The sequence below is a fragment of the Salvia splendens genome, chromosome 8, assembly GCF_004379255.2.
Source record: "Salvia splendens isolate huo1 chromosome 8, SspV2, whole genome shotgun sequence".
NCBI lineage: Eukaryota > Viridiplantae > Streptophyta > Magnoliopsida > Lamiales > Lamiaceae > Salvia > Salvia splendens.
The window spans coordinates 1,454,098-1,477,472 of NC_056039.1; the positions used below are offsets into that span (position 1 = coordinate 1,454,098).

A 23,375-nucleotide genomic window follows, 5' to 3' on the forward strand; every position below is an offset into this window, starting at 1 on the left:
TTGTTTTTTATGGAATAAACAGAAATTTTAATATCAGTGTTACATTTAGGTATGTCATTTCAGTATGAAATTCATGAACTGACTCAATAGTCCGATAATTTTAGAATTATGGCTAAAAATTTTAAACACAAAAAATCTTAACCCGGATAATTTGGGACCCGTGGGATTGATCCAAAGCGAATGAATTTTCACATTTCAAGCCGTGTACTATATAATTATTAACAAAAAGTTTCTAAGTTATAAAATTATTATATTTTCAAGCTCGATGTGTCATACAATTAGCCCAAAATCTGAAATTTTAAAATGACTCGACCTAATTACTCCATCCGTCCCGAAATAATTGTTACTTTTTATTGTGGGCACGAGTTTTAAAAATGTAAAGAAAAATTAATTGAAAAAATTAATGGAATGTGAGACTCACATGTTTATATTAACTTTATAATAAAATGCGAATACTCTATAATAAAACAAATTCACATATCAATACTCATTGGGTTATATTCTAAACATCGGAAGTTGAAAATGTTAAGTAGTTTTCATATTTAATGACTTGAAACATTTCAAGTAATTTTATGGCCCACACTGTACATAGCCCAATTCTTTCGCTTTCAAAAGTACAGAAAACTCGCGTCTAAAATAAGACGTGATACTGAAAATTGGCCCAAATGATAATATTGCAATAATATTTTGAAGCCCAATTAGTATTACTCTCTTTCTGAATTGGCCCAATTATTATCTCATAGGGCTGTTTTATGAGACTTCATTCTTCTTTTTTTTTATGCACAACATTTTATCTCATCGTTTTAGCATTTCGACTGAAATGTTCCAACTTTTGTAATGCTTCAGTTTCGATTTAATTTCGGTGAAATGTCTTTTGAAGGTAATCGTCTTGTATTTCCTCTAGAAGCAATTTCATTCGAAAATTTATGTGAAAATTGTATATTGAATAGTTTTTGTGATTACTCCATAGTTGAGATCATTTTACTAAAATGTTACGAACAAAATTGAATATTCACATATGTAAATCTGATGTTTTGGATTTAAGTATCACTAATAAAGATGTTAGTGATGACTTTCAATAGATACACACCCGTAGTTAATTTTTGTAGTTTGCAAAAATGTGTAGATTATTAATTTATTATAGTGACATTCAAAATACGTAGGCTATTATATATTGACATTCATATTATATACTGTATTTGTTAAAATAGTAGGATCTTTCAGTTATGTTAAGACTATTAAATTTTCGTCGTTATATAAGTACTAGAATTTTCATCAATCGAAACATGGTAATCCTGTTGTCCAACCATCAAGTGCCACATCATAGTTTTCTATTCCCACTTAGATTCTCCTCAACAATATCAAAAACTCGGCCAGTCATGTTATATTCTTGATTATTAATAGGGGAATCGTTACAATCACAAGATTATTTGAGCTTATATTAACTATTTATTTATTCTTATCGATATGTATCACACACTATTAGCATCATAATATTATACATATTATTAGTATATATGTCCCGCACAATATCAGACTTGTTGGTATGTATTAACTATTAACAGTACATGTCACATACCGAGTATTATCGGAATATGACATACACTATATCGATATATATCATATTATCAGATGATATTCGCTTTCAAAGATTATATCTCATGATCGAATTCATTTTATGAGATTGAATTTTGCAATTTAACTTTAGATGGATAATCATATAATAACGACTTATAATCATCTCCTTTGGCTAAAATATCTTAAAACTTAATCTTATATAAATAATAAATGATAATGAGTTATAGCAACGGAAAAATACCTCAAAATATGTCACAAACTAAATTAGTATAGATTTTTCGTGTCAAACAACATATTCATGTTTATAAAAAGGAGTAGTATAATATTATACATATACTAGAATATAAGTTTATGAAATACACAATGTCAGTATATGTTACAAAATACTAAGTATTATTAATTTATTATAGGTATTGAAAATTATAGTATAAATTTTCTGTATTAAAATAATTAGATTTCGGTAATATTAATCAATTGCCACATCGCATGAATAGATGCCATTAAATTAACATTTTAATGATAATATTGGTTATTCATTCCAATTTAAAACCGGTTCTTAGATTATCGCGATTATATACGGTAAGTTTTAATATGAATTACTACTATTACCTTAATTATGAATAAATACCTTTAAAAAAAGAAATATTGGTAAATTTTCCGGCGTAATGATTAATTATGAGTTAATTTAAATACTCAATATTGGACTCTCAAACCTCTATATAAACCCCTCCATAAATATCTCTCCTCTCCACACAACAAGCAATGGCAGCCGCTTCATCCTCTCTTTCAATTTATTTTATGGAATGCATGTTGAACTTTTAATGATATATTGTACTACTATAGTATTCGAATAAAGAATCATTTCCTTCTAATTTTAAAAATTACGCATGAATAAAGGGTCACTCACCAGTTTCAAATAATAGTCCATAGTAAATTTAATTTTTTAGCAAATTGCCAAATAATTTATGAAAATTGGTTGATATATGATTCTTCCACACTTCAAATTCTTAAAATTAAACCATGAAGTTTGAGGTTATGGTGAGTATCCCTCCTCATTTTTGGGGAAATTACGCGTTGACACATCAATAGATTTAAACCATGGTGAGGATAGCATGGGACAAAACGATAACTTCTAATTAAGTTTGAGTCGACTTTGGATCAATATATTTTAAATCGACTGTCACATAAGATGAAAGAATGTGATGATCGCCAAAATTTCAAATTCATAATTTATTTATCGGATTTTAAAATTTTAAAATATACTACTAAAATTTGACCATCTTTCATGATTTATTTAACAATTTGTTATTATTATTTTTGTACTGGTATTTTCACATCTATTTCCAACACTAACAATTTTCTAGAGTAACTACAATTGACTGGTATAAATTTAATCAAATGATACGGCGTGATATTGTATACAGTTAACAGTACATCTTAATATTGGAGCATAAATTTCTTCACGATTGCATCATCCTTACATCCAAACATCATTCTAATTGTCATTTTCACCATTTTATGTCGATCTGGACTTCAATTATCTTTTTGTTTCCTAAATAATAATTAAAGATATTTTTATTATTTTAATACTTTCATATAAATTAATTCCTTTCATTGATAGAAACTGTTTCATGGAGTAATAAGTTCTCTATAAATAATCTTCATGTGTACTTATTTATCTTCATATATCAATAAAGTTATTGACATTAAAAATCTTGATATCGACCATAGAAGTATCAATTTCATAAGCCCACCGAAATAGTCTATTACTAGAATTTAACAAAAAAAAAGAAACAAAAAAACATACTATCTGAAAATAATATTCAAAGACACGGTTTAATATTAATTTATTTTCTATTTTTTCTACAAGAACCTCTTTTTCTTTGTTGAAATGTTTAAATTATGTTTCTCTCACTAATTTTATGTAAAGCAACATATGGACTCCTAATGAATTTAATTATTTTGTCACTTAAAAGAGAGGACACGTTTATTTTTAATATATTATGATATGATACTTCAATTTCACGAGATTCTCAGTTCCCTTTTGGCTAAAGCACTCAAACAAGAATTTCTTTAATAAGAAAAGTAATGTTTTTATTAATAAATTTCTAGCAATTTCAAAATCACTTTCCCTTTTATACTCTAAGCAGTACGGAGTACTATACTAGTGGGGGTGTTCGGTTTGCAAGATAGTATCCGGGATTAAATTTGTAGTGTGTTTAGATCATGAGATTCAACCTCACAACTCAAACCTAGATGGATAATAATGGGATAATTAGTCATAGCTAAACTCCTATGACTAAAATAATCTCACAACTCAATCCTAAAAGTATTTTGGTATAATTTTATCTTGCAAACCGAACACCACCGTGGAGTACTAATTTTATAACTGCTACTTACTAGTAGCTATTGAATATGACAATTGATGTGACACTACTATAACTACTACTACTATATTCATAATGAACACGAATTTAATTTCAAAATGTCAATCAAATAAATTGAACTGTCACATAAATATCCAAGATATAATGTACAAGTAGCAACAATTTCTATAATGTGTTTAACATGTTGAAAAGACAATTTAACAACTGTCGTGTTTGAAATTTAGTTGAAAAAAAGGATGAAGATAGTGAAAGTGAAAGCATTTAGTGATGAGTGACCAAAGTTAAAAGATGATAAATTAATATGGACCAAACACCTCACCTCAAATCAAATCAAATCACACCGTCTTTAACTTTCTTCTTGTATGCCCATACAAGTAAATCTGGTACACCTCCGAAGGATCAGGGATGAAAAGGAATACTAGATCAACGTTGTGGGTGGGTAATGGTAACCCGTTATAAGTAAGAATCTTGATGTAATAAAATATGGGACTAAAAGTATCAAGTACAAAAGAATCGGAGAAGATGATCCCTAGATCAATCAAGGTGTCCACTTTCCAATTTCGTATGCAAGAATCATGTGTTCTATTTGAATCTTGTATGTCGGTATGAAGGAATCGAGGGAGGAGATGGGCCCAAGATCAAAGGCAACCCATGTGCAAGTAAGAATCATATGCCTTGTTTGTTCATCAATGGACCATTATTCTAATGAAGGGATCACATGTTATAGGTGCAGTGCAACAAACACCAACTTAGATCCTAATGAAGCCTTTTGTATCTTTAGGTTGTATGCCATACTAACTACATAAACTACATTGTACATGTGAAAAATGTCACAAACTCAATGAAGAAAGAGAAATAAATAGGTAGTGTAGATAGGAGGCAACAAAATGATCAAGGTTCTTGCCTAGTGTGTCCGTTGTTGTAGCCTTCGTACGAGTTGGCAGATTTTCCGGCCTTTTTCCTCTTCAACACGACGACCCAAGTGAAGGCCTCCAGCAACAAGGCAATGCCTCCAAGACTCGCAATCACAATAATGTATGCGCGCTTCCACTTGGGGTCTGGCTGCAATATCTCGAGCCCTTTGAACACGTTGATGATGCCCAGAACCGCAACTGAATATCCTACTCCGTGATGGTAGACGTTCCAGTATACGCGATATTTATGGTCCTTCTTCGGCCTCAGAAGCAATGCAAACACCTACGTAACGCCAAACGAGCAAAACTCAGCATCAAGGCGAAAGATACAATTCAAACCCGACATAACACATCCACAAAGTGACAGAAACACACACATTCCTGGTAAATTATGCACTCCGTAAATCCGAAAACCAGAGATAGCAATAAATTCTTGGTGTAAGAACCTACCTGCAGGGTTGCAAAGACGAAGAGTGTGATCCCAATGTTGCGATGGACTGAATAGGTAATGGACTTGGACTCGCTCCCGAGTTTAAGGCCAGTTCCCCAGCCAGCAACTCCAATGGCGTAGGCAGATACCTGACACGAGACGTGCAGGTAAAACCACGCTGGATCAGCCGATGGAAACACCCTCAAGTATCGCGCCGTGACGATCCCAGTCGGGAACATAATCCCCCAGCTCACCACATTCAGCACTCCATGAATCTAAATCCCATTGTCACAAACACACAATTGAAGTTAGTCATCTTCATCTCCAACATTTCCCCCAAATCAATCAAACCCTAATCCTACCTACATTGAACCTAATCAGTCAATTCCATCGCTGGAAACTACTTCTGTATTTCCAGCATTTCTCCCAAATCAATGAAGCCCTAATTCTACCTACATTTTACCTAATTCGTCGATTTAATCGCCAGAAACCAACGAAGTTCAAAATCAAACATACACCAAAACAACTCAACATCTAATTCTACTAAATCACAATGCAATTTCTCACTATTCGCACAATCCAGAAACGAAATCACCAGAAAAAAAGAACTCACATTCCTCTTCTTCAATTTGGAATCGCCGTCGGTGGAAGTGCTGCTGTGCCCTTTCAGCAAATCAAGGCTCCCCTTCGCGTTCAAATTCGCGGGCTGAAACTCGTGCTTCGCCGGAACGCCGCCGGCGACGGATCCCCCGACCTGCCAGACGTGGTTGAGCACCGTCCTCCCCTTCTCCGGCAGCACCACGGTGGCGAAGAGCGTGACCGCGCCTCCAGAGGAGGCCTCCGCGGAGGAGTCCTTGACGTCGAACCACACCTTCGACTCCTTGAGCGGCGCGTAGGAGGTGATGTTGTAGGTCTTGACGGCCATCGCGCCGCCGGGCTGCTTGAAGGCGACGAGCGCCTGGGAGCCGGCCATGCCGGTGGCGGTGGGGTTGAGCGCCCAGGAGACCCAGCCGTCGGGGTTGGGAGGGGTGGCGGTGAAGGCGAGGGAGAGGGTGGATTGGGCGGAATTGAAGTCCCAGTGGAGGAAGGAGTTGAGGGAGGGGAGGTCGTTGCAGAAGGTGTAGCGCTTGTTGTTGGTGAAGGATTGCCTCGTGCACGTGGCGGATTGTGATTGGGAGGGCGTTATTAGCGACGCCGTGGAGAAGAGGAGGAGAAGTGCGGTGAGGAGAGAAGACGGAGGTGGCGACGCCATTTTAGTGATACTCAATGGAGAGAAAAGATTGTGATTTTATTGTTTTTTTAAATACTAGAATAGAATGAAAAGAGAAAATTTAATGTATACTAGTACTCCACTAATTAATGATTATGAGTAGGAATCAGTGTAATTCAGTCAATGATTTTGCTTTTGGTAAATTAAGGACTACAATAATTAGCCATGGATTTGGCTAGATTTTAACTATATTTATTAGTAGCAATTATCTTGTGAGTGACAAATATTCGACTTTTAACGGTGAAAAATATTTGAGTTGGAAATTGCGGTGATATTAATGACATATTAAGCGTGCAATTTTGTGGAACATTATACTTTTTTAATATTGGATGATTAGTGGAAAAAATCAGTAATTGCAGTTAATTTCCGGTCATGTTTACAATTTTTTAAAAATAGCCGTTTATATTTAAATTTGACATTTTTTTAATTGTCCTTTGACCTCAAATTTGGAAAAATTAAGGCCGACGGAAAATACACCTAGCCGAATCCACGTCTTCGATTTTATAAATTAAAATGTGACACGTTTGTTAAATCTTGTCGGCGACATCTTTAATTTTTACATATATATAGCCACGTCAAAAGACACTTATAATGTTAGAACTTTTATTATGGAATAATTGAGAAAGTTTTAAATTTACGTATTATATAATAGGTTATTATTAAAAGTTATGGAATTAACAAGAAGTTGACCAAAATTAATGATTTTTCTAGGATTTATCTTTTACTTTACACACCAATATGTTGTTTAGTGTTAAATAAAGAAAGCAAAAATAATTATATATACTATCCTAAAGAAAGAAAGTTACTTAAATATATATTAATTATGATTTACTTATTTTCTAAAAGTAGATATATGACATTATATTTATATACAAAAAAAAGTGTGATGTTCAAAAGTCATTTCCTTTTATTTTAAAGAATACTTAATATATTTAATTTTTAATTATTTATTTAATTTTATTTTCTTTTCTTTTCAACATATCTTCATTTAACCATCAAATACTGTTTTCCTGAATCTTATGCCCAATGTCCAATGTGTTAGATTAGAGGTGAATAGTAGTACATCACAAGAAAGAAAATAAACAAATCAATCAATCAAAACATGCGTAGATGACAATCATTCATTGTCAAAGCTAGTAAATTTTATGAAGTAATGGAATAGTAAAAATATGAATAATGCTATTAGATCACAAATCAATCTATCCTATCTCGCCCTGCTTGCAGAGTGTCTCCTTTAGAGAGAGAAAGATAGCGAGCCATCTCGTGTCCACATGGCGCATTCCTAGCGCAGTGAAGCCCACTCGCCTCTTTTTCCAACTAAGAAAAAAACTATTTTGAAAATAGATTTTATTATAGAAAATTGATTTTTAATTATTAAAAATTGGTTTTTATTTTTAAAAATCTATTTTGAAATAAAGTTTTTTAAAATAAAATAAAACTATAATATCATAATGATCCATTTGAATTAAAATTAATCTATATGTGAATATCTTAGTTTTTAATGAATCTCATATTTTAATTAAATTGAAAAATAATTTAATTAAATTTTATAATAAATTAATGAAAATAGAACATGAAAAGAATAATGATATAGTGGTACCCGTGACGAATAAGAGATGGAAGGTTGGAGAAGTGTCTCTTAATTAAGAGATGAAGTAAAAGGTGTTATGATGCTCATAAACAGTGAAAGGAATAGATGAATATAAGATAGTATTGTGAATGTCTTATATAAGATGAACTTATATAAGATGAATAAATATAGACGCCCAGACATATTTGAATCCAAGAGCCGTTAACAAAGAGAACTTTATACTCCTTCCGTCCTTGAAAGGTACTATGAACTTTTTAATTTTGGAATATTTAAATAACACATTATTTTATTTACAACTTATACTATTACACTACACTATTAATAATGTGAAACTAATTTTCCACTAGCAATATCTACATATCCTTCCGTTCCCTCTCCTACTTTAACAATTATATATTAAAATCCGTACCAAACCAAATTTTCATATTCTTCAGATAAGGATAAAGTATAATTTGTGACTATGTAATCACTCTTTGTGATATAAGTAAAACTTTAATGGCCCGTATATATGGTCACAATAACACAACTAACAATAATTGCAGATATTTTTTTTTCTATTTTTCTTGTTTTCTATTTATAATTGACTGGACATGCAATCTGATGTCGGTCGCATATCTTTTAGAGTGATGATAAACAACCAAGTTGTGTACAACCAAAATAAGATTATATTAGTAATTTTGATGTATTAATTATATATTAAAATAATAAATGTAGTTAGTGGATAAGTTAAAAAGACTTTATTAGTCTTCGGTCTCATTTTCAATTTTTTATTTTTATATTTGAATCATCTCTTTATTGTTTTTCAAATTTGAATTAAAGTACGAATTAATTGCATTTTATGTTCCAAAAAAATAAAAAAATTATACATAAATTATTAATATATGACCATAATATTATGCATGTTCCATGTACTATATATGTGTCCATATATTTTAATTAAATGCATAAATACACTAGTTTTTTTCTCAAATAAACTAGTTTTGATTGTACAAAATTTGGTTACGTATTGATAGTCTTTTGATTCCTAATTACCAATCTAGTTCAAGGTTTCTCAACGGTCGCATGCCTTTTAATGATATAGTCTTTTGATTCCCACTACAGTAGTATTTACCAATCAAGTCAAAGGTTTCCAAACCCTGTGTAAATTTGAATCTAATTAAATGTTCAGTTCATCAAGCTATAATGATTGGTTTTACATTTACCTATTTATATATATGACTTGATTATCTTGCTCAGTTAAATAACTCATTTTTTGAACAAGAAATTTTGTATGATTACAAAATCTAACACTAGGACATTTTTGGTCACAAATAACGACTTCTAATAATACGAAAATTCATCATATGACTATCACTACAGAGGGAAAGTTTTTCTTCATGTAGTGGAAAGTTGAAACTAACTTCCAATTTCGAACACTGTAACATTAATCATTGGATTATCACGTCCCGGAATTACAAAATGAGACATTATTTCATGAACAAATGGAGCATTTCACAGTAAAAACTTGTGGGTTGGAGAGAGAGAGTGTGTGTGTAAGAAAACTAACTTTCAAACAATGTAGGACAAATCCATCATATGATTATTTCATAAACATAAATAAACTTCATTTCCATGTTTCACGACAGCATATAATCGAAAATAATAATAATGCAAGAAGCAGCTCAAGAGGGAGACAAAAGAAGAAAGAGATCCGATGTAAGAGAAACGTACTCAGGATCTCATCTCGAGCAGCAAGACACCACTCCGTTGTTCTGCTTCGACAAGTCAACCCCGTTGGCCAGGCTGACCCGGTTAACCGAGAGGTCGGCCTTGTATGAGTCCGAGCTGAGTATCTTGCGGCTAACCTTGTCATAGATCTCATGTATGACGATCTCAAACGCCTTCATCACATTGGTGGCATCGAGGGCAGAGGTCTCTATAAAGAACAAGCCTTCTTTTTCAGCGAGGCTCTTCCCCTCCTCCACACTCACCTCCCTGATGTCATCCAAATCGCACTTGTTCCCCACTAGCATCCTTGCCACTGCAGTGTCACAGTGAGCTGCACATCGTTGTAGTAAAGGTCAGAAAACAGCTAAATGATTGCAACCATGCATAAATGGGACTAGTGTGGAGGTCAAATTTAAAGCAAGCATGGTTCTATCCTTGTCATAACAATAGAATCTCGAATCAAGTTTCCAAAGGGGGCATTACTTCCAAGTTTATCCAGAATTTACTTTGACGGATCAAATAATTTTGAACTTGTTTGACTATCTTATACTTCAAATACGAAATCCCAAATTTAATCAATCTATCTATCATCAGATGTAAACGCTCTCTAATAAGCTAATATTTGATCCTTAAGCCTGCAAACAACAATGAATTGTCATCACACACTCATATCTCAAATGCCCTTCTTGAGACAGTAGTTACTAGTTATAATCAAGCTCAAATGCTCTGATTCAAATCTCTATCAGAACATTACATTTCGATTGATGATAATTTAAAAGGTACTTAGCATAAGTGTAGAACTAAAGGAGCATTTCTTGAAGATATGCTTCTTAATGCAGTTAAAGGTAGCAGAGGACAAAACCAGCAATGAGTTCAAAGAGTAGCACGTCTCGATCTCAAATCCAACCTCCATATACACCCAGTTTCACTCGTTTTATATAAAAATTACAAGCCAAATCACTAAACAGAGCCACTATATATGTTTTGAATGCAACCCCTACCCGCTTTACAAGCCTTGTAGTTATGCTTTCCAAGTCTGTGTCTTCACCAAACTCAGACGTAAATGTCTTTTATAGCTTTTAGGTAAGGATTTAATAGCCCATACAAGCTTATATCTACCAACCAGTTATATTAATGGCATTACAAACAAATCAAAGTCGCCTATCATTACTAACATTTATCACGACAGGTAGGTGAATATATTGTTCCAACTATAATGTAGTCAGGCACACACACTGGCATCAAAAGATTGTCCTAAAATCAGGCAAGAACTTCCTTTGCTAAATGCATTTCTCTTCCATCTTACTATTCCTTTGTGATGATTGAGCCAATTAAAGCAATGCCATAAAAAATGATTCTGTTGAACGCGTTTTAGTCATTTTCGGAGAAATCTCCTTCTGCATTCATACATCTAACCCTAAGCATAACTTACTGCAAGCATAAATAAGATAAATGCAATTCAAAGAAGCAGTCAGTCAATTTTCAAATCTAGATTCATCTACTTGAATCAATTATATCAAATACAACATACAAAAAACAAGCAAATGAGAGAGAGAAGCAAAAACGACAAAATGTAGAGACAAATTCAGCCCTAGCAAACCTACATCTGCACATTGAAATCCAAGAATACGCAGTAACACTTCGAGCATTAACCTAATCAGCTTCATAGATTAACCCAAAGCAACAGAAAACACACGCACACACAGAGAGATAACACAATCACATGAAATGTGGAGACAAAAATTGAAAAATTAGAGTGTTGGCAACTCAAATTTGCACAAGCAAAACCAAAACCTAATCAATTGTACCATAAATCACAATTCCCCCCAAAAAACAGAAAATGCAGCAAATAAAAAAAATTAACAAATCCGAAGTCAACAAACTGATATAAACGCGAAGAAGAAGGAGAAGAGAGAGAGCATACTATTGAGCTCATCGAGCCAGCGTTTGGTGCTCTCGAAAGTGGTCTTCCTGGTGATATCGTAGACAATGAGCGCGCCGACGGCGCCGCGGTAGTAGGCGGAGGTGACGGCGCGGAAGCGCTCCTGGCCGGCGGTGTCCCAGACCTGCGCCTTGACCTCCTTGCCGTCGACCTGGACGACCTGCGTCTGGAACTCGACTCCAATGGTGGCTTTGGAGTTGTGGTCGAACTCGTCCCTGGCGAAGCGCGAGAGCAGGTTGGATTTCCCCACGGCTGAATCTCCGATCACGACTATCTTGAAGAGGTACTCCTCGCCGCCGCCTTCCTCCGCCATTGCCGCCGCGGGATTTGCTTGACTGTGTGTAGAAGTGTGTGTGATTTATTAAGTTAAGAGAGTGTGTGTGTGTGTGTGTGTGTGTGTTTTGAAGAGAGGGAAAGGAGTGGTCGACAAGAGTAGAATTTAGCATACATCCTCGCGCGACTCACGCTGTAATTGTTTAATTCCACATAAATTGATTTCAAATATTTTTAAAATTTAGTGAATTTTGAAAACTTATTTAATATATTTAAAATATGAGTCATTTTAAATGCAATTTTTTGGTGAAGCTAAAAAATATGTCATGAACATGAAATTAAGAGATTCCGACTACAAAATATTTTATTCGTCTACGGAATTATGTCTTGTGTTGATATTTTGAGATGTTAAAAGATTAAAAATTCATTTTTTTCCGTCTTATACAAATGGACATCACACTCCATTTATTATACGGAGTAGTATTTATTGTATTACTATAAAATTAAAATATTGTGTGGTTCATATTCCACCTAATTTTTACTCACATTACTTAAAATCTAAACCGAATTGGAGATTTAAATTGGGATAGATTGATAACATATTATAGATGTAGGGATTACATGCTATTATTACCTATTTGTCACTTTGTCATAATAATCAATATCATTGACCTTCTATAATGAATATGTACCTTCATATTTCACTAACATGTCCAAAATTCAAACTTCCATTTCATCATTTTCATGAATTATGATAAATAAATTCAAGTTTAAGTATGATAACTCGCCAAAGATTCTGGTTTCAATCATTTTCTAGATATATTCTTTTTTTGCTTTACAGGTAACATGTAACTTTTGATTTTAGATCGATGAAAACCCAAAAAGGCTTCCAATAATAATAAAGGTAGGTTGAAGAAAGTCTAAAGTCATAGGCAAAAATAAATTTCTACAATTTCTATTACTAATATTGGAGTGGTTGCATATAATAATGATTTCGTGCTTATTTTTGGGTTCATACTAGTATACTACACATTTTTAGTTTTGGCACCACAATATTTGGAATTTGAAAGTCGTAATCACAATTGCAAATCAAAAGTCTTAAGTAAAATTTTATATATATAAAAAAAATAGAATAAACGGAACACAATTATACTTCGAAGGGATGCTCACATCTTCATTTTCAGCAACTATCATTCTTATATTTTTTTTATCGATGTTGTAAAACAAATAAATTGATAGTACTTATTTTTGGTACATGCAAACCACTTCAATTTTTTTTTATGAAAACAAAGTTTCAATTTTTGTTTTTGTTTAAAACAATCAATAATAATTATTATTGGGACTGTCCCATAGTTTTAAAATTTGAATCACGAATTTTTAAAAAAGTTTCAATCGCCCCAATCGATCAATTTTTTATTATTTATTGTTTCTTAGACTAAAATGATGTTGTTTAGCTGTTCATGCCATCAAATCAATACATTGTTTTTATTTATTTACTTTACTAAAATTTTACATGTATAGACAAATTTAGCATCAGATTTTCCTCCAAATTATTTATCATAGAACAATTTAGAATATTAAAAACTTCATAATTTAACATTTTCAAAAGTGTTAAATAAAACAGTAAACCTTATCATTTTGGTCTTCGACTAATAAGCCCAAAGCTTTACACCATCGTATTGGGCTTTGACTAATAAGCCCAAAACATTATACCGTTATCCCTTTGAGCTTTGACTAATAAGCCCGAATCTTTATATCGCGTTTGACACGTGTAACGAGAAACACCTCCGCCGCCACGGTCAATCTATTGAGGGTTTTTAAACCTCTTCCACACATCGCCGCCGCCGCCCCACTCCATTTCCATCCTCCGGCGCTCGACCTCCGTCATCAGGAGCTGAACATATTCTGATGCGTCTGAGCTCCCGCCGTCGAAGCACCACTCATTGCCGGAGAATTACGTGATTTAGCTCAGCCACAACCTCCTCTCTGCCATCTCTGTTATAAATTCGTCGAGTTCCCGTGCCATGGCTTCGGTGATCGGATGTTTCTCTCTCAAATCTACTCATCGAGGTAAATTACCATTGATTTTTGTAGATACTGGACTCGAATTTAAGCTGTTTTAGATTTTCTTCCTGGCAGTAGTCGGAATCTCCTACTTTCATGTTCATAAATTAGGGGGAAATTTGATTTGAGGAATGATTGATGTTCTTCGTGATCTAAAACTCGTGATCTAAATCAAACTTATTTTAACGACTGATGCCAGTTTTCGCTGCTATGATGCAGGAGTGCTTCCAAAATGGAGATCACCTAGAGCAGCTGTGGTTCCCAATTTTCACCTTCCAATGCGAAGTAACGAAGTTAAAAACAGGTAATTGCGCGATCAATTTGATCATAGTGAGTGATTTTTTCGCTCTTGATTTCCTGTTAGCAATTGATAACCTAGTTCCAGTAAACGAGTATCATGTTAGCAAAGCATATAATTCAACCAAATGTTTGATAGATGATTATGTTTTAGTGGTAGTAAAAGTGAGCTATGGAAACCATTCAAGTTGCTGTGATGATGATGATGATATTTCAATAGTGCTCACTTATTCACTTGTCCATGTGCATGAAAACAGCATGTGAGGGAAAGCCTAGCTGATGCTGACTTATCTCCAACCATTTGTTGTCTGCATTTCGTTTCCTGTTTTGCTGAATATATTTTCTGTCAATTTGTCATTAGTTATGTTTCATTGAATATGTATGGAAAAGAGTTTGATTAGTTATGGTGAAAGTTGAGTTTTCTCATTAGTCATTAGTAATAGTATGAACAAAAGTTTACATCTGTTGGATTTCTTATACCTCTGCGATGTCCTTGTGTTTATTGACATTAGGAAGTTTGATTTACCACTTCTACTATCTATGATGTGAGGTTTAAAATACATAATCTCAGTAAAATTGTATTGAAACTAACACAAGAAAGTGGTTTTATATAAGAAGTCATTGAAAAAGTGTTTTTATAATGTGGAATATGACATGGATTTGAAATGATGATCTTGAAAATTCATCATTGATAATATCTCTAGAAAGCTCAAGTTCGTAATTTGGTGCTATGAAGGGTGGAAGGAATGTATGAGTAGGAAAGATGTTGCTCCCATCTGTTATTCCATATCCAAATGATCCAGCTTGTGTGATGTGAAGCTACTGTTTGCAGGACTAATGTCGATGACATAAAATCGCTCAGGCTGATTACAGCAATCAAGACACCTTATCTCCCGGATGGCAGATTCGACTTGGAGGCATATGATGCCTTGGTGCACATGCAAATCGAAGATGGTGTCGAGGGGGTGATTGTTGGTGGCACCACTGGTGAAGGCCAATTGATGAGCTGGGACGAGCACATTATGCTCATTGGCCACACAGTCAACTGCTTTGGCAGTTCCGTTAAAGTCATTGGTAACACCGGGAGTAACTCAACACGAGAAGCTATCCACGCCACTGAACAAGGCTTTGCTGTTGGTATGCATGCCGCGCTCCACATTAATCCTTACTACGGTAAAACCTCCTTGGAGGGTTTGGTCTCTCACTTCGACAGCGTGCTTCCCATGGGCCCTACGATCGTCTATAACGTACCCTCACGGACTGGCCAAGACATTCCACCACGTGTGGTTCACACCGTTGCACAGAGCACCAACTTGGCAGGCATCAAGGAGTGTGTTGGGAATGATCGGGTGGAGCAGTATACGAGCAATGGCATAGTCGTCTGGAGTGGGAACGACGATGAATGCCACGACTCGAGATGGGATTACGGTGCCACTGGAGTAATTTCAGTTACAAGCAATCTGGTACCACGTCTGATGAGAGAACTCATGTTTGGAGGTAAGAATCCTACTTTAAATGCAAAACTGTTGCCTCTAATACAGTGGCTTTTCTGCGAGCCAAACCCGATTGGTGTGAACACGGCCCTAGCACAGCTCGGGGTCGTGAGACCAGTTTTCCGGCTGCCCTATGTGCCCCTTCCTCTCGCCAAGAGGGTCGAGTTTGTGAACATAGTGAAGGAACTCGGGAGAGAGAATTTCGTTGGAGAGAAAGATGTCCGGGTCTTGGACGATGAAGACTTTGTTTTGATCGGTCGGTATTAGATGCTACGTCTGGTGAATTATGGTTCTGTTCTTTTGATCTGCTTGCTTTGTCCTAAACAATAATTTAGATTTTTTGAGTTTTGTTCTTCTTGTTGTATGTCAAGGTAAAGCTAAAAACACAAATATGTTACAAATATTTTATTATCGCAAGACACTTTATGCTGATAAAAATGAAATGGGTATATAAGAAGTATAATGTATACAATTGGAGGTTGAATCAGTATGTAGTCGTAGTGTTGAATCAGTATGTAGTCGTAGTATTGTCACAAATTGGACAAATAATTTTTTAATCATGATCCACGCAATGATGCACACACCCATTACATCAATAATTAAATCTAACCTATGTTAATGCCAAAATTCAATAATACACACAAGAAAGACTTTTTTACATTAATAAATACTAGGAAGTAGGATCTATCAATGGGGTAAAAATGACTTCTAACACAAAAATGAAAGCAAGAAAAGGGCATTACATGTTAATAGACACATGAAATGTCCTTGCCACGCATCATAATACAACCCTTTATTTATCAAAAAACCAACACAAACAATAAACCAAACAAAACATATCATAAATCTTGTCTTGATGGTTTGCTAATGGCTCGAATGTGGTGTGATGGCATAAACCAATCACAAAAGTCATGACCATACTAACTATTCATAATAAATCAAGAATTCATTTTACATAAAAATCCCACCTTTTGTGGCTCATGCACAATCCTACGATTGGAAGATGCAAGTGGAAACTTTTAATAATAGAAAGGTGCTTATCATAAATTGGTTTGCATTGACTTCTTCCACACTTTCTAGAATAGTGATACCATTCTCCACTCAAGAACAAGTTTAATGAGAGAGAGAGAGAGAGAGAGAAGTCAACAAAATCAACTCACATAGGCCTGCATACACACAAACACTTGACACTACTACAATAAAATGACAAAGCCAAGTTCAAGATTCTCTCAAACAACCATGAATCTCTTACACAATCTCTTCACAATCATCCTCTGTCTCCACATTCTCTCAGCAGAATCTCAAGATCCTGCTGCTAGCTCATGCAATGACAACACCAAAGCCAACACCACAACATCAAGAAGCATTGACACCTTACTCCCAAAGCTAGTCTCAGGCACCATCCAAAATGGCTTCATTGCCACCTCCTACAGCGGGGTCCACGGCCTCGCCCAATGCAGAGGCGACGTCAGCAGCAGCGACTGCGCCTCCTGCATCCAATCCGCAGCCAAGGAGATCCGAACACTCTGCCCCAGCCAATCAGATGCAAGGATATGGTATGACTACTGCTTCCTAAGGTACAGCACTGATAGATTCTTCGGTGAGGTGGATGTCTCGGGCGTCTACCTGATCAACACGCAGAACGTGACTGATCCCGAGGCTTTCAACAAGAAGCTGGCCTCAGTGATGGATGAGATCAGCAAGGAGGCGGTGAGGTCCTCGAGCAGGGGCTTGGGGAGGGGGAAGAGGGACGTCTCTGACTTCGTTAGGCTTTACGCGTTGGTGCAGTGTGTGAGGGATCTGTCTGAGATCAACTGTGCTCAGTGTTTGGCTATTGCGGTCAGCAACTTCCCTACTGTTTGTGGGGATAGGAGAGGCTGCCGCGTGCTCTACAGCAGCTGCTACGTTCGATACGAGCTCTATCCGTTCTTCTTCCCTCTCGATTCGCAGGAGTCGTTGGATTCTAGGCTTGGGGAGAAGTATGAGAGAGTTGTATCTCATGTCAAGAATTGATGTATGGTGTTTTGAAGCTTGCATTTTGTGCTTGTTTGATGCTGTCATGAATCAATGTGATATAATAAGACTTTTTGACATGTTTTTATAGTATTTGATTCGACCCAACCCACTTGACAACTCTAAATACGACTTTGTGACAACTCTAAATACGACTTTGTGACACGTTTTGGCAGTATTTGATTCTTGGAATCTTATACAATGTACATACACTACAAGTGCTGATTTGTAAAACCATTTTTTTTTGTTATTTTATACTCATATTATTATTTTAAATCATTTAAAAAAATCATTTTCTACTTCCAAATGACGAAAAATAGACAGATATATATTATTTTAAAAACTCATAACATTTCGACTCATTTTAACTGAAGCACACAGACGACTGCAACGGCGCCGCTCTCACCATCCGCCTTCTCCACCGCAAGGTGAATCATTACAATGAGCTTTCTTATTTTACATTGACATTTTTCCATCTCTCTGTTTTTAGCTCGTTTTATGCCTTTGTTATCGGGATTTCGCAGTAAATTGATTCTTATTTTACTCTTTCTTCTACTGCTTGTTGTAGATATGGTTTTAGCTGTTACAAATTTGGATTGTGGAATGCGTTAGGGTTCAAGGATCATATTCAATTTTGTGGAATGGATTAGGGATTAGGGATTAGGGCTTGTTTCAGTATTTGTAATATTAGGGTTTAGAGACCTACATTTTGATGTTGTAAATGTTACTTTGATCAGATTAATATTTTGGTTTTCCTTTTTTTTTGTTAGTGATCAAGGGGTTATTAAACTGCGGGTAATTCGGAAATGGGCGAAGATTTCTTCCAATACCTACCATCAGAAATCATAGTAGATATCCTCTCAAGACTCCACACTCGAGATGCTATGGCCTGCAAGTTTGTTTGTAAGCCATGGCTTGTTCTTCTCGCTACCCCTGAGTTTGTGAATTCCCATATTTCCAGATCAATCCCGGGCCTTGCTTTTAAAACGCACTCAAAGTCATACGACGTCATTGATATTGTGGATGAGTTTGGCTTAGACTTTGACGAGGAGTATCATTGGGAGGCCTCCTTCAACTTCAAACTCCCCTTTGATGAGCCAATCCATAGTTCAGCTAATGGTTTGATCTTTCTAGGAGGCGTCGATCATGGTGATCTTATCCTGTGCAATCCAGTCACACGTGACTATATCACGCTCCCTTCTCCTCGACAAACCACCTCAAAAGATCAGCTTGCATTTGAGAGTTTTGGATTTGGAGTGAGCAGAACGACCGGCCAATATAAGGTGGTCAGGATTTTCTTAGAAAAACCACTACTTGGGGAGTACATAAGGCAACAACATGATTTCAAAAATGAGTGCCAAGTATACACTGCTGGAACCGGAATGTGGAGAAAAGTTCCCTCTGATAGCCCGCACAGGTTTTATCACAGCCTTGTAGGTTTACTTTTTAATGGAAATCTTCATTGGAGGGTAATTGAGAAAGATAAAGACGACTTGGTTGAACGGATTTCTTGCCTTGATCTTGAAACGGAACTTTTTAGCACCTTTCATATACCTCCTCGTCCTCCTGGTATAGTTTCACACTGTCATAAAATGCCATTTGTTTTGAGGGATTGCCTCTGTTTGAGCTATGTTACGGATGATCTGGTGGTTGTAATTTGGTCCATGAAGGAATATGGAGATGAGAAATCTTGGACAAAGGAAGTTCTCACCGGTAAAGTTTTCAGGCAACTTTATGAGGTATTTTATGCTTGCGTGATCAGAATTTTTGAAAATGGTGACATCTTGATGGACTGGGATAGGAAGAAGCTGTTCTACTACTCCAGCAAGACTAAATCTTGCTATGACCTCTTTTCTCGAGAGGATCATAATGCTGATATCTGTACGACCTTGTATGCCTCAAGCTTTCTCTCTCTGAAGAATTTTGCCATGGAGAATGTTAGCTCATTTTGAGCTGTCATGCAATGAAAATGGTGAGGGACATGAGAGACAAATCTCTTCTTGTGTCATGCAATGGAAATGTTGGTAGTATCTCTTTTGCCAAGATAACATTAGTATTTTCTTGGGTTTATATGTGATCTGGAGTTGCTTTCTTGCCTTATTACTTCCATTATCTATTCAGTAATAAACGTGTAACGGATTAGTGTTACTTCCATTATCTATTAAGTTTGATGCTGTCATGAATCAGTGTGATGTAATAAGACTTTGTGACATGTTTTTGTAGTATTTGATTCTTCGAATCTTATGCATGTACAATGTAAGTTTCTGTATTTGATTCTTGTAATCTTATGTACTATGTACAAAGTACACATGTGTTAATCCTTTGTCCTAATTTTTCACAATCTAATGAGTAATGAGACTGGTGAATGCCATTTTCTTGATCTTGCTCTAGTTATTTGGTTGTCCGATGCTTCGCGGAAAAGGGGTGGCATCGCGGACATCGTTGAGCCCGGTGGCATAGAGGACGAAGGTGTCGAACGCGAAGCTGAAGCCGGAGCACTTGACAGCGCCGTGCCTTCGAAGATCAAGATACCACTCATACTGCTTTTTTTCAAGGCCTAGTTCCTTGATCCTGCAAAAAAGTAACAAAACAATGAAAATTTTTCTAAGTAAGTTGATCTATTTAAAGATTTTGAACACATTATTACCTTCCACTCAACATGTTGAGCCTCTCCTCACTCTGGCTTCCTCTGATCACTGTCCCAACCTTCGGCACAATCACATCAAACGCTGCACACGTCTCCCCATCATCGTTGCAACGAGCATTGAACGGCTTCAGCTCCTTAGGGTGGTTGTACACGATCACCGGCTTCTTGTAGATCTCCTCTACCAAGACGGCTTCGTGCTCCTCGGAGAGAGGCGCCCCCCACTCGATAGTCCTCTCGTTCTTCGCCTGATTTGTAAGGTCATCATAATGTGGGATATCATGAGAAACATGGAACATCATGTGATGATCTTTACCTGTTTCAAGACCTTGATTGCTTCTGTATATGTGATCTTCTCAAAGGGGCCTTCGGCTATCAGTTGAAGTCGATCCACGACGTGCTTGTCAACGCGCTTTTCCATGAATTTAAGATCCTCTACAGAGCTCTTCATTATCCATCTGCAGATGGACTTCAAGAAGTCCATTGCACATTGCATAGAGTCCTGAAATAGCCCAAAAAGCAAAACTCAGAATGAGAGAAATCAAGAAAGGGGAGAATCAATCTGTTACCAACCAAACAGAAGAACTTATCCCAAAAATTAGTCTATTTGGAAAGAAATAAAACTCATTTAGTTTATAAACTCACACCAGTTGCCATTCGCAACCAATATGGGTCACTCATTGGTCATGGTCAGTTCCTTTACGAAACCACTAATATTATGAACCTACCATGAGAATTTATCACAAAAGACTAGCAACTGGAGAAAGAGCCCGTTGGTCTATAACACAATCACCAAGTAAAAAAGAGCGCAAAAACCTCAAGCTCGGAGAAGGCCACTTCGATCTCGACCATCCACATCTCAGCCAACACCCTCCTCGACTCTGGGGAGCATGCTTGGAACCTAGGCCCGAACGAGCACACATTCCCCAGAGCCGAGGCGTGGCTCTCTAAATGGAGGCGACCAGAGGCGGACAGGTAAGTCCTGGTCCGCCTCTGCTCGCCTTCGACTAGCTCAGCCAGCTCAGTCGTTTTCTTAAGATCTTGAACCGCAGCAGCCAATGCCTCCTTGTTGCTTCCACTCCTCTTCAATTCCTCAATTTTCTTGCTCTTCTCCTTGATCGAAGCCCGTATCGTCTCTGCTTTGACGCCATCAGGGAGAGTCGCCTCCACGCGGAGTAGACTCTCCGTGGCGCCGCCGCTGGCGTCTGTGACAGTGGTCACAGGCGCCTGCACGTGCAGGAATCCGTTTTCGTCGAAGAACGCGAAGGCGGCCTGTGTGAAGCCGTTGCGGATCCTCATCACGGATGCGACTGTGGTGGTGCGGGGCCGGAAATGGGCGGAGTCGCGGAGGAGCTCGAGAGGGAGGCGCTTCTTGGAGAGAGGGTAGCGGTCCTGATCGACGGTGCCGAGGTGGAGGAGTTTTTCGGCTTTGAGCTCAATTGTGTGCTTCTCCTTCCTCTCCGGTAGCGATGGCTTCTGAATTGCGCCTTAGACTAAAATGCACGTCCCGGTCGGCATAACCTGCGCCGGCCAAGCTAAGGCGGAATCCACCACCACCTAGAAAATATACGGACGAAATGTTATGCTACATGTCTCATGTGAATGTCACTCTTTTTTTAGTTACGGGGAAGTTTTTATTAACTTATTTGAAGTATCAACACATTGAGTTTTGATTTTCAATTAATTTGTAGAATTAGTGAATATTAAATTTTGAAGGGTTAAAAATAAAATACTAGGAGTAACAAAACAAATAAGAGTAACATGTACAGTGGTGGTTATTAATTGGTTACCAATGATATTCAATTGAAAAATTTCAGTTTCTTGTAGGATTTGATCCCACAAAAAAGGTAATGTAAATCTTTGTGATCGAAGGTCTAAACATAGTTATTCATTCTCGCAATACTCAGTTTCTCATTTGAAACTTTAATTGCGAGAATCGAAAACCATTTTCCATCGCAAAGATTTACTTGACACTCGTCTCATTGTTGAATGAGTGCATCACTAGGTTCAAATCTCACGCGAGACGAAAATTTCGTTTAATTTCATCGTAGCAAAAAAAAAACACCCGTTTACGATAAAGTGACTCTTTATTACCTGCAGGCTTGAGACGCAGGATCCGTCGCCGATCTGCAAGATCGAGATCGACGGCTGCGGGGGCTTCGGGATTATGGAGTCGATTTTGTCGCGAGTCCGCTGCTCTCCGCCGAAGACCTTTATGATCGACCGGAAAAAGGGGAGCTTTGTTTGGAGGACTTCCACGCAGCTGATGTCTTTAGGGCCTCCGGCGGCCGGCGGCTGTGGCGGTGCCGCCAGCTTGAACTCACGGGAGGACTTCACCCAGCCTCCCACGACCACCCTCTGTCCGATCAGCCCCGCGCCGCCGTCGGGGCGGCCGGAGATCGAGTCCACGGTGACCCTTTTCGAGTATTTGGAGAGGGGCGGTGGGGATTCCACCGGAGCTTGCTCAGAGGTCATTTTTTGAATAGAAATTGGCCGGAAAAATTGAGAGAGTGTTTGTTTTGTGTTTTGATTTGGATGATGGTGGGAGAGATTGTATTTGTATATGTATATGTGGAGAGAGAAATGATGCGTTGCTTGAGGTGGATTGTTGAGAGAGAGAGAGAGGGAAAGTTAGAGAGAGAAAGGAAAGGGATGGATTGAGGGAGATGAGGAGGAAGAAGAAGATGGAGGCCAAGGATTGGTATTCTTCAGAGGTTGGATTTCGCGGGAAGGTTTAAACTTTAAATTACGGTTTGTTTGGTTTTGCTTTTG

The 23,375-nt window shown here is 36.9% G+C and overlaps 6 protein-coding genes across 6 annotated transcripts; 3 read left to right on the plus strand and 3 right to left on the minus strand.

Moving 5' to 3' along the window:
* Positions 1–4,603: 4,603 nt before the first annotated feature.
* Positions 4,604–6,620, minus strand: LOC121745488 (cytochrome b561 and DOMON domain-containing protein At3g25290-like). Its single transcript, XM_042139418.1, has 3 exons — positions 5,923–6,620; positions 5,330–5,584; positions 4,604–5,162 (listed from the first exon to the last, which is right to left on the minus strand). Exons 1-3 carry the CDS (start codon positions 6,559–6,561, stop codon positions 4,857–4,859), a joined length of 1,200 nt encoding a protein of 399 aa, XP_041995352.1. The 5' UTR covers positions 6,562–6,620; the 3' UTR covers positions 4,604–4,856.
* Positions 6,621–9,716: 3,096 nt separating this feature from the next.
* Positions 9,717–12,267, minus strand: LOC121745512 (ras-related protein RABA5b-like). Its single transcript, XM_042139454.1, has 2 exons — positions 11,802–12,267; positions 9,717–10,208 (listed from the first exon to the last, which is right to left on the minus strand). Exons 1-2 carry the CDS (start codon positions 12,130–12,132, stop codon positions 9,889–9,891), a joined length of 651 nt encoding a protein of 216 aa, XP_041995388.1. The 5' UTR covers positions 12,133–12,267; the 3' UTR covers positions 9,717–9,888.
* A 1,599-nt stretch (positions 12,268–13,866) lies between these two features.
* On the plus strand, positions 13,867–16,384 carry LOC121743311 (4-hydroxy-tetrahydrodipicolinate synthase, chloroplastic-like). Its single transcript, XM_042136578.1, has 3 exons — positions 13,867–14,162; positions 14,376–14,460; positions 15,286–16,384. Exons 1-3 carry the CDS (start codon positions 14,117–14,119, stop codon positions 16,211–16,213), a joined length of 1,059 nt encoding a protein of 352 aa, XP_041992512.1. The 5' UTR covers positions 13,867–14,116; the 3' UTR covers positions 16,214–16,384.
* Positions 16,385–16,948: 564 nt separating this feature from the next.
* LOC121745371 (cysteine-rich repeat secretory protein 55-like) lies at positions 16,949–18,052 on the plus strand. The gene has a single exon (XM_042139244.1). It carries the CDS (start codon positions 17,150–17,152, stop codon positions 17,957–17,959), a length of 810 nt encoding a protein of 269 aa, XP_041995178.1. The 5' UTR covers positions 16,949–17,149; the 3' UTR covers positions 17,960–18,052.
* Positions 18,053–18,244: 192 nt separating this feature from the next.
* LOC121745369 (F-box protein At3g07870-like) lies at positions 18,245–20,242 on the plus strand. Its single transcript, XM_042139242.1, has 2 exons — positions 18,245–18,387; positions 18,730–20,242. The coding sequence occupies exon 2, from the start codon at positions 18,766–18,768 to the stop codon at positions 19,909–19,911; it is 1,146 nt and encodes a 381-aa protein (XP_041995176.1). The 5' UTR covers positions 18,245–18,387; positions 18,730–18,765; the 3' UTR covers positions 19,912–20,242.
* A 92-nt stretch (positions 20,243–20,334) lies between these two features.
* LOC121745370 (asparagine--tRNA ligase, cytoplasmic 2-like) lies at positions 20,335–23,242 on the minus strand. The gene is made up of 5 exons (XM_042139243.1): positions 22,698–23,242; positions 21,420–22,160; positions 20,920–21,105; positions 20,607–20,851; positions 20,335–20,530 (listed from the first exon to the last, which is right to left on the minus strand). The coding sequence occupies exons 2-5, from the start codon at positions 21,900–21,902 to the stop codon at positions 20,347–20,349; spliced, it is 1,098 nt and encodes a 365-aa protein (XP_041995177.1). The 5' UTR covers positions 21,903–22,160; positions 22,698–23,242; the 3' UTR covers positions 20,335–20,346.
* Positions 23,243–23,375: the final 133 nt, after the last annotated feature.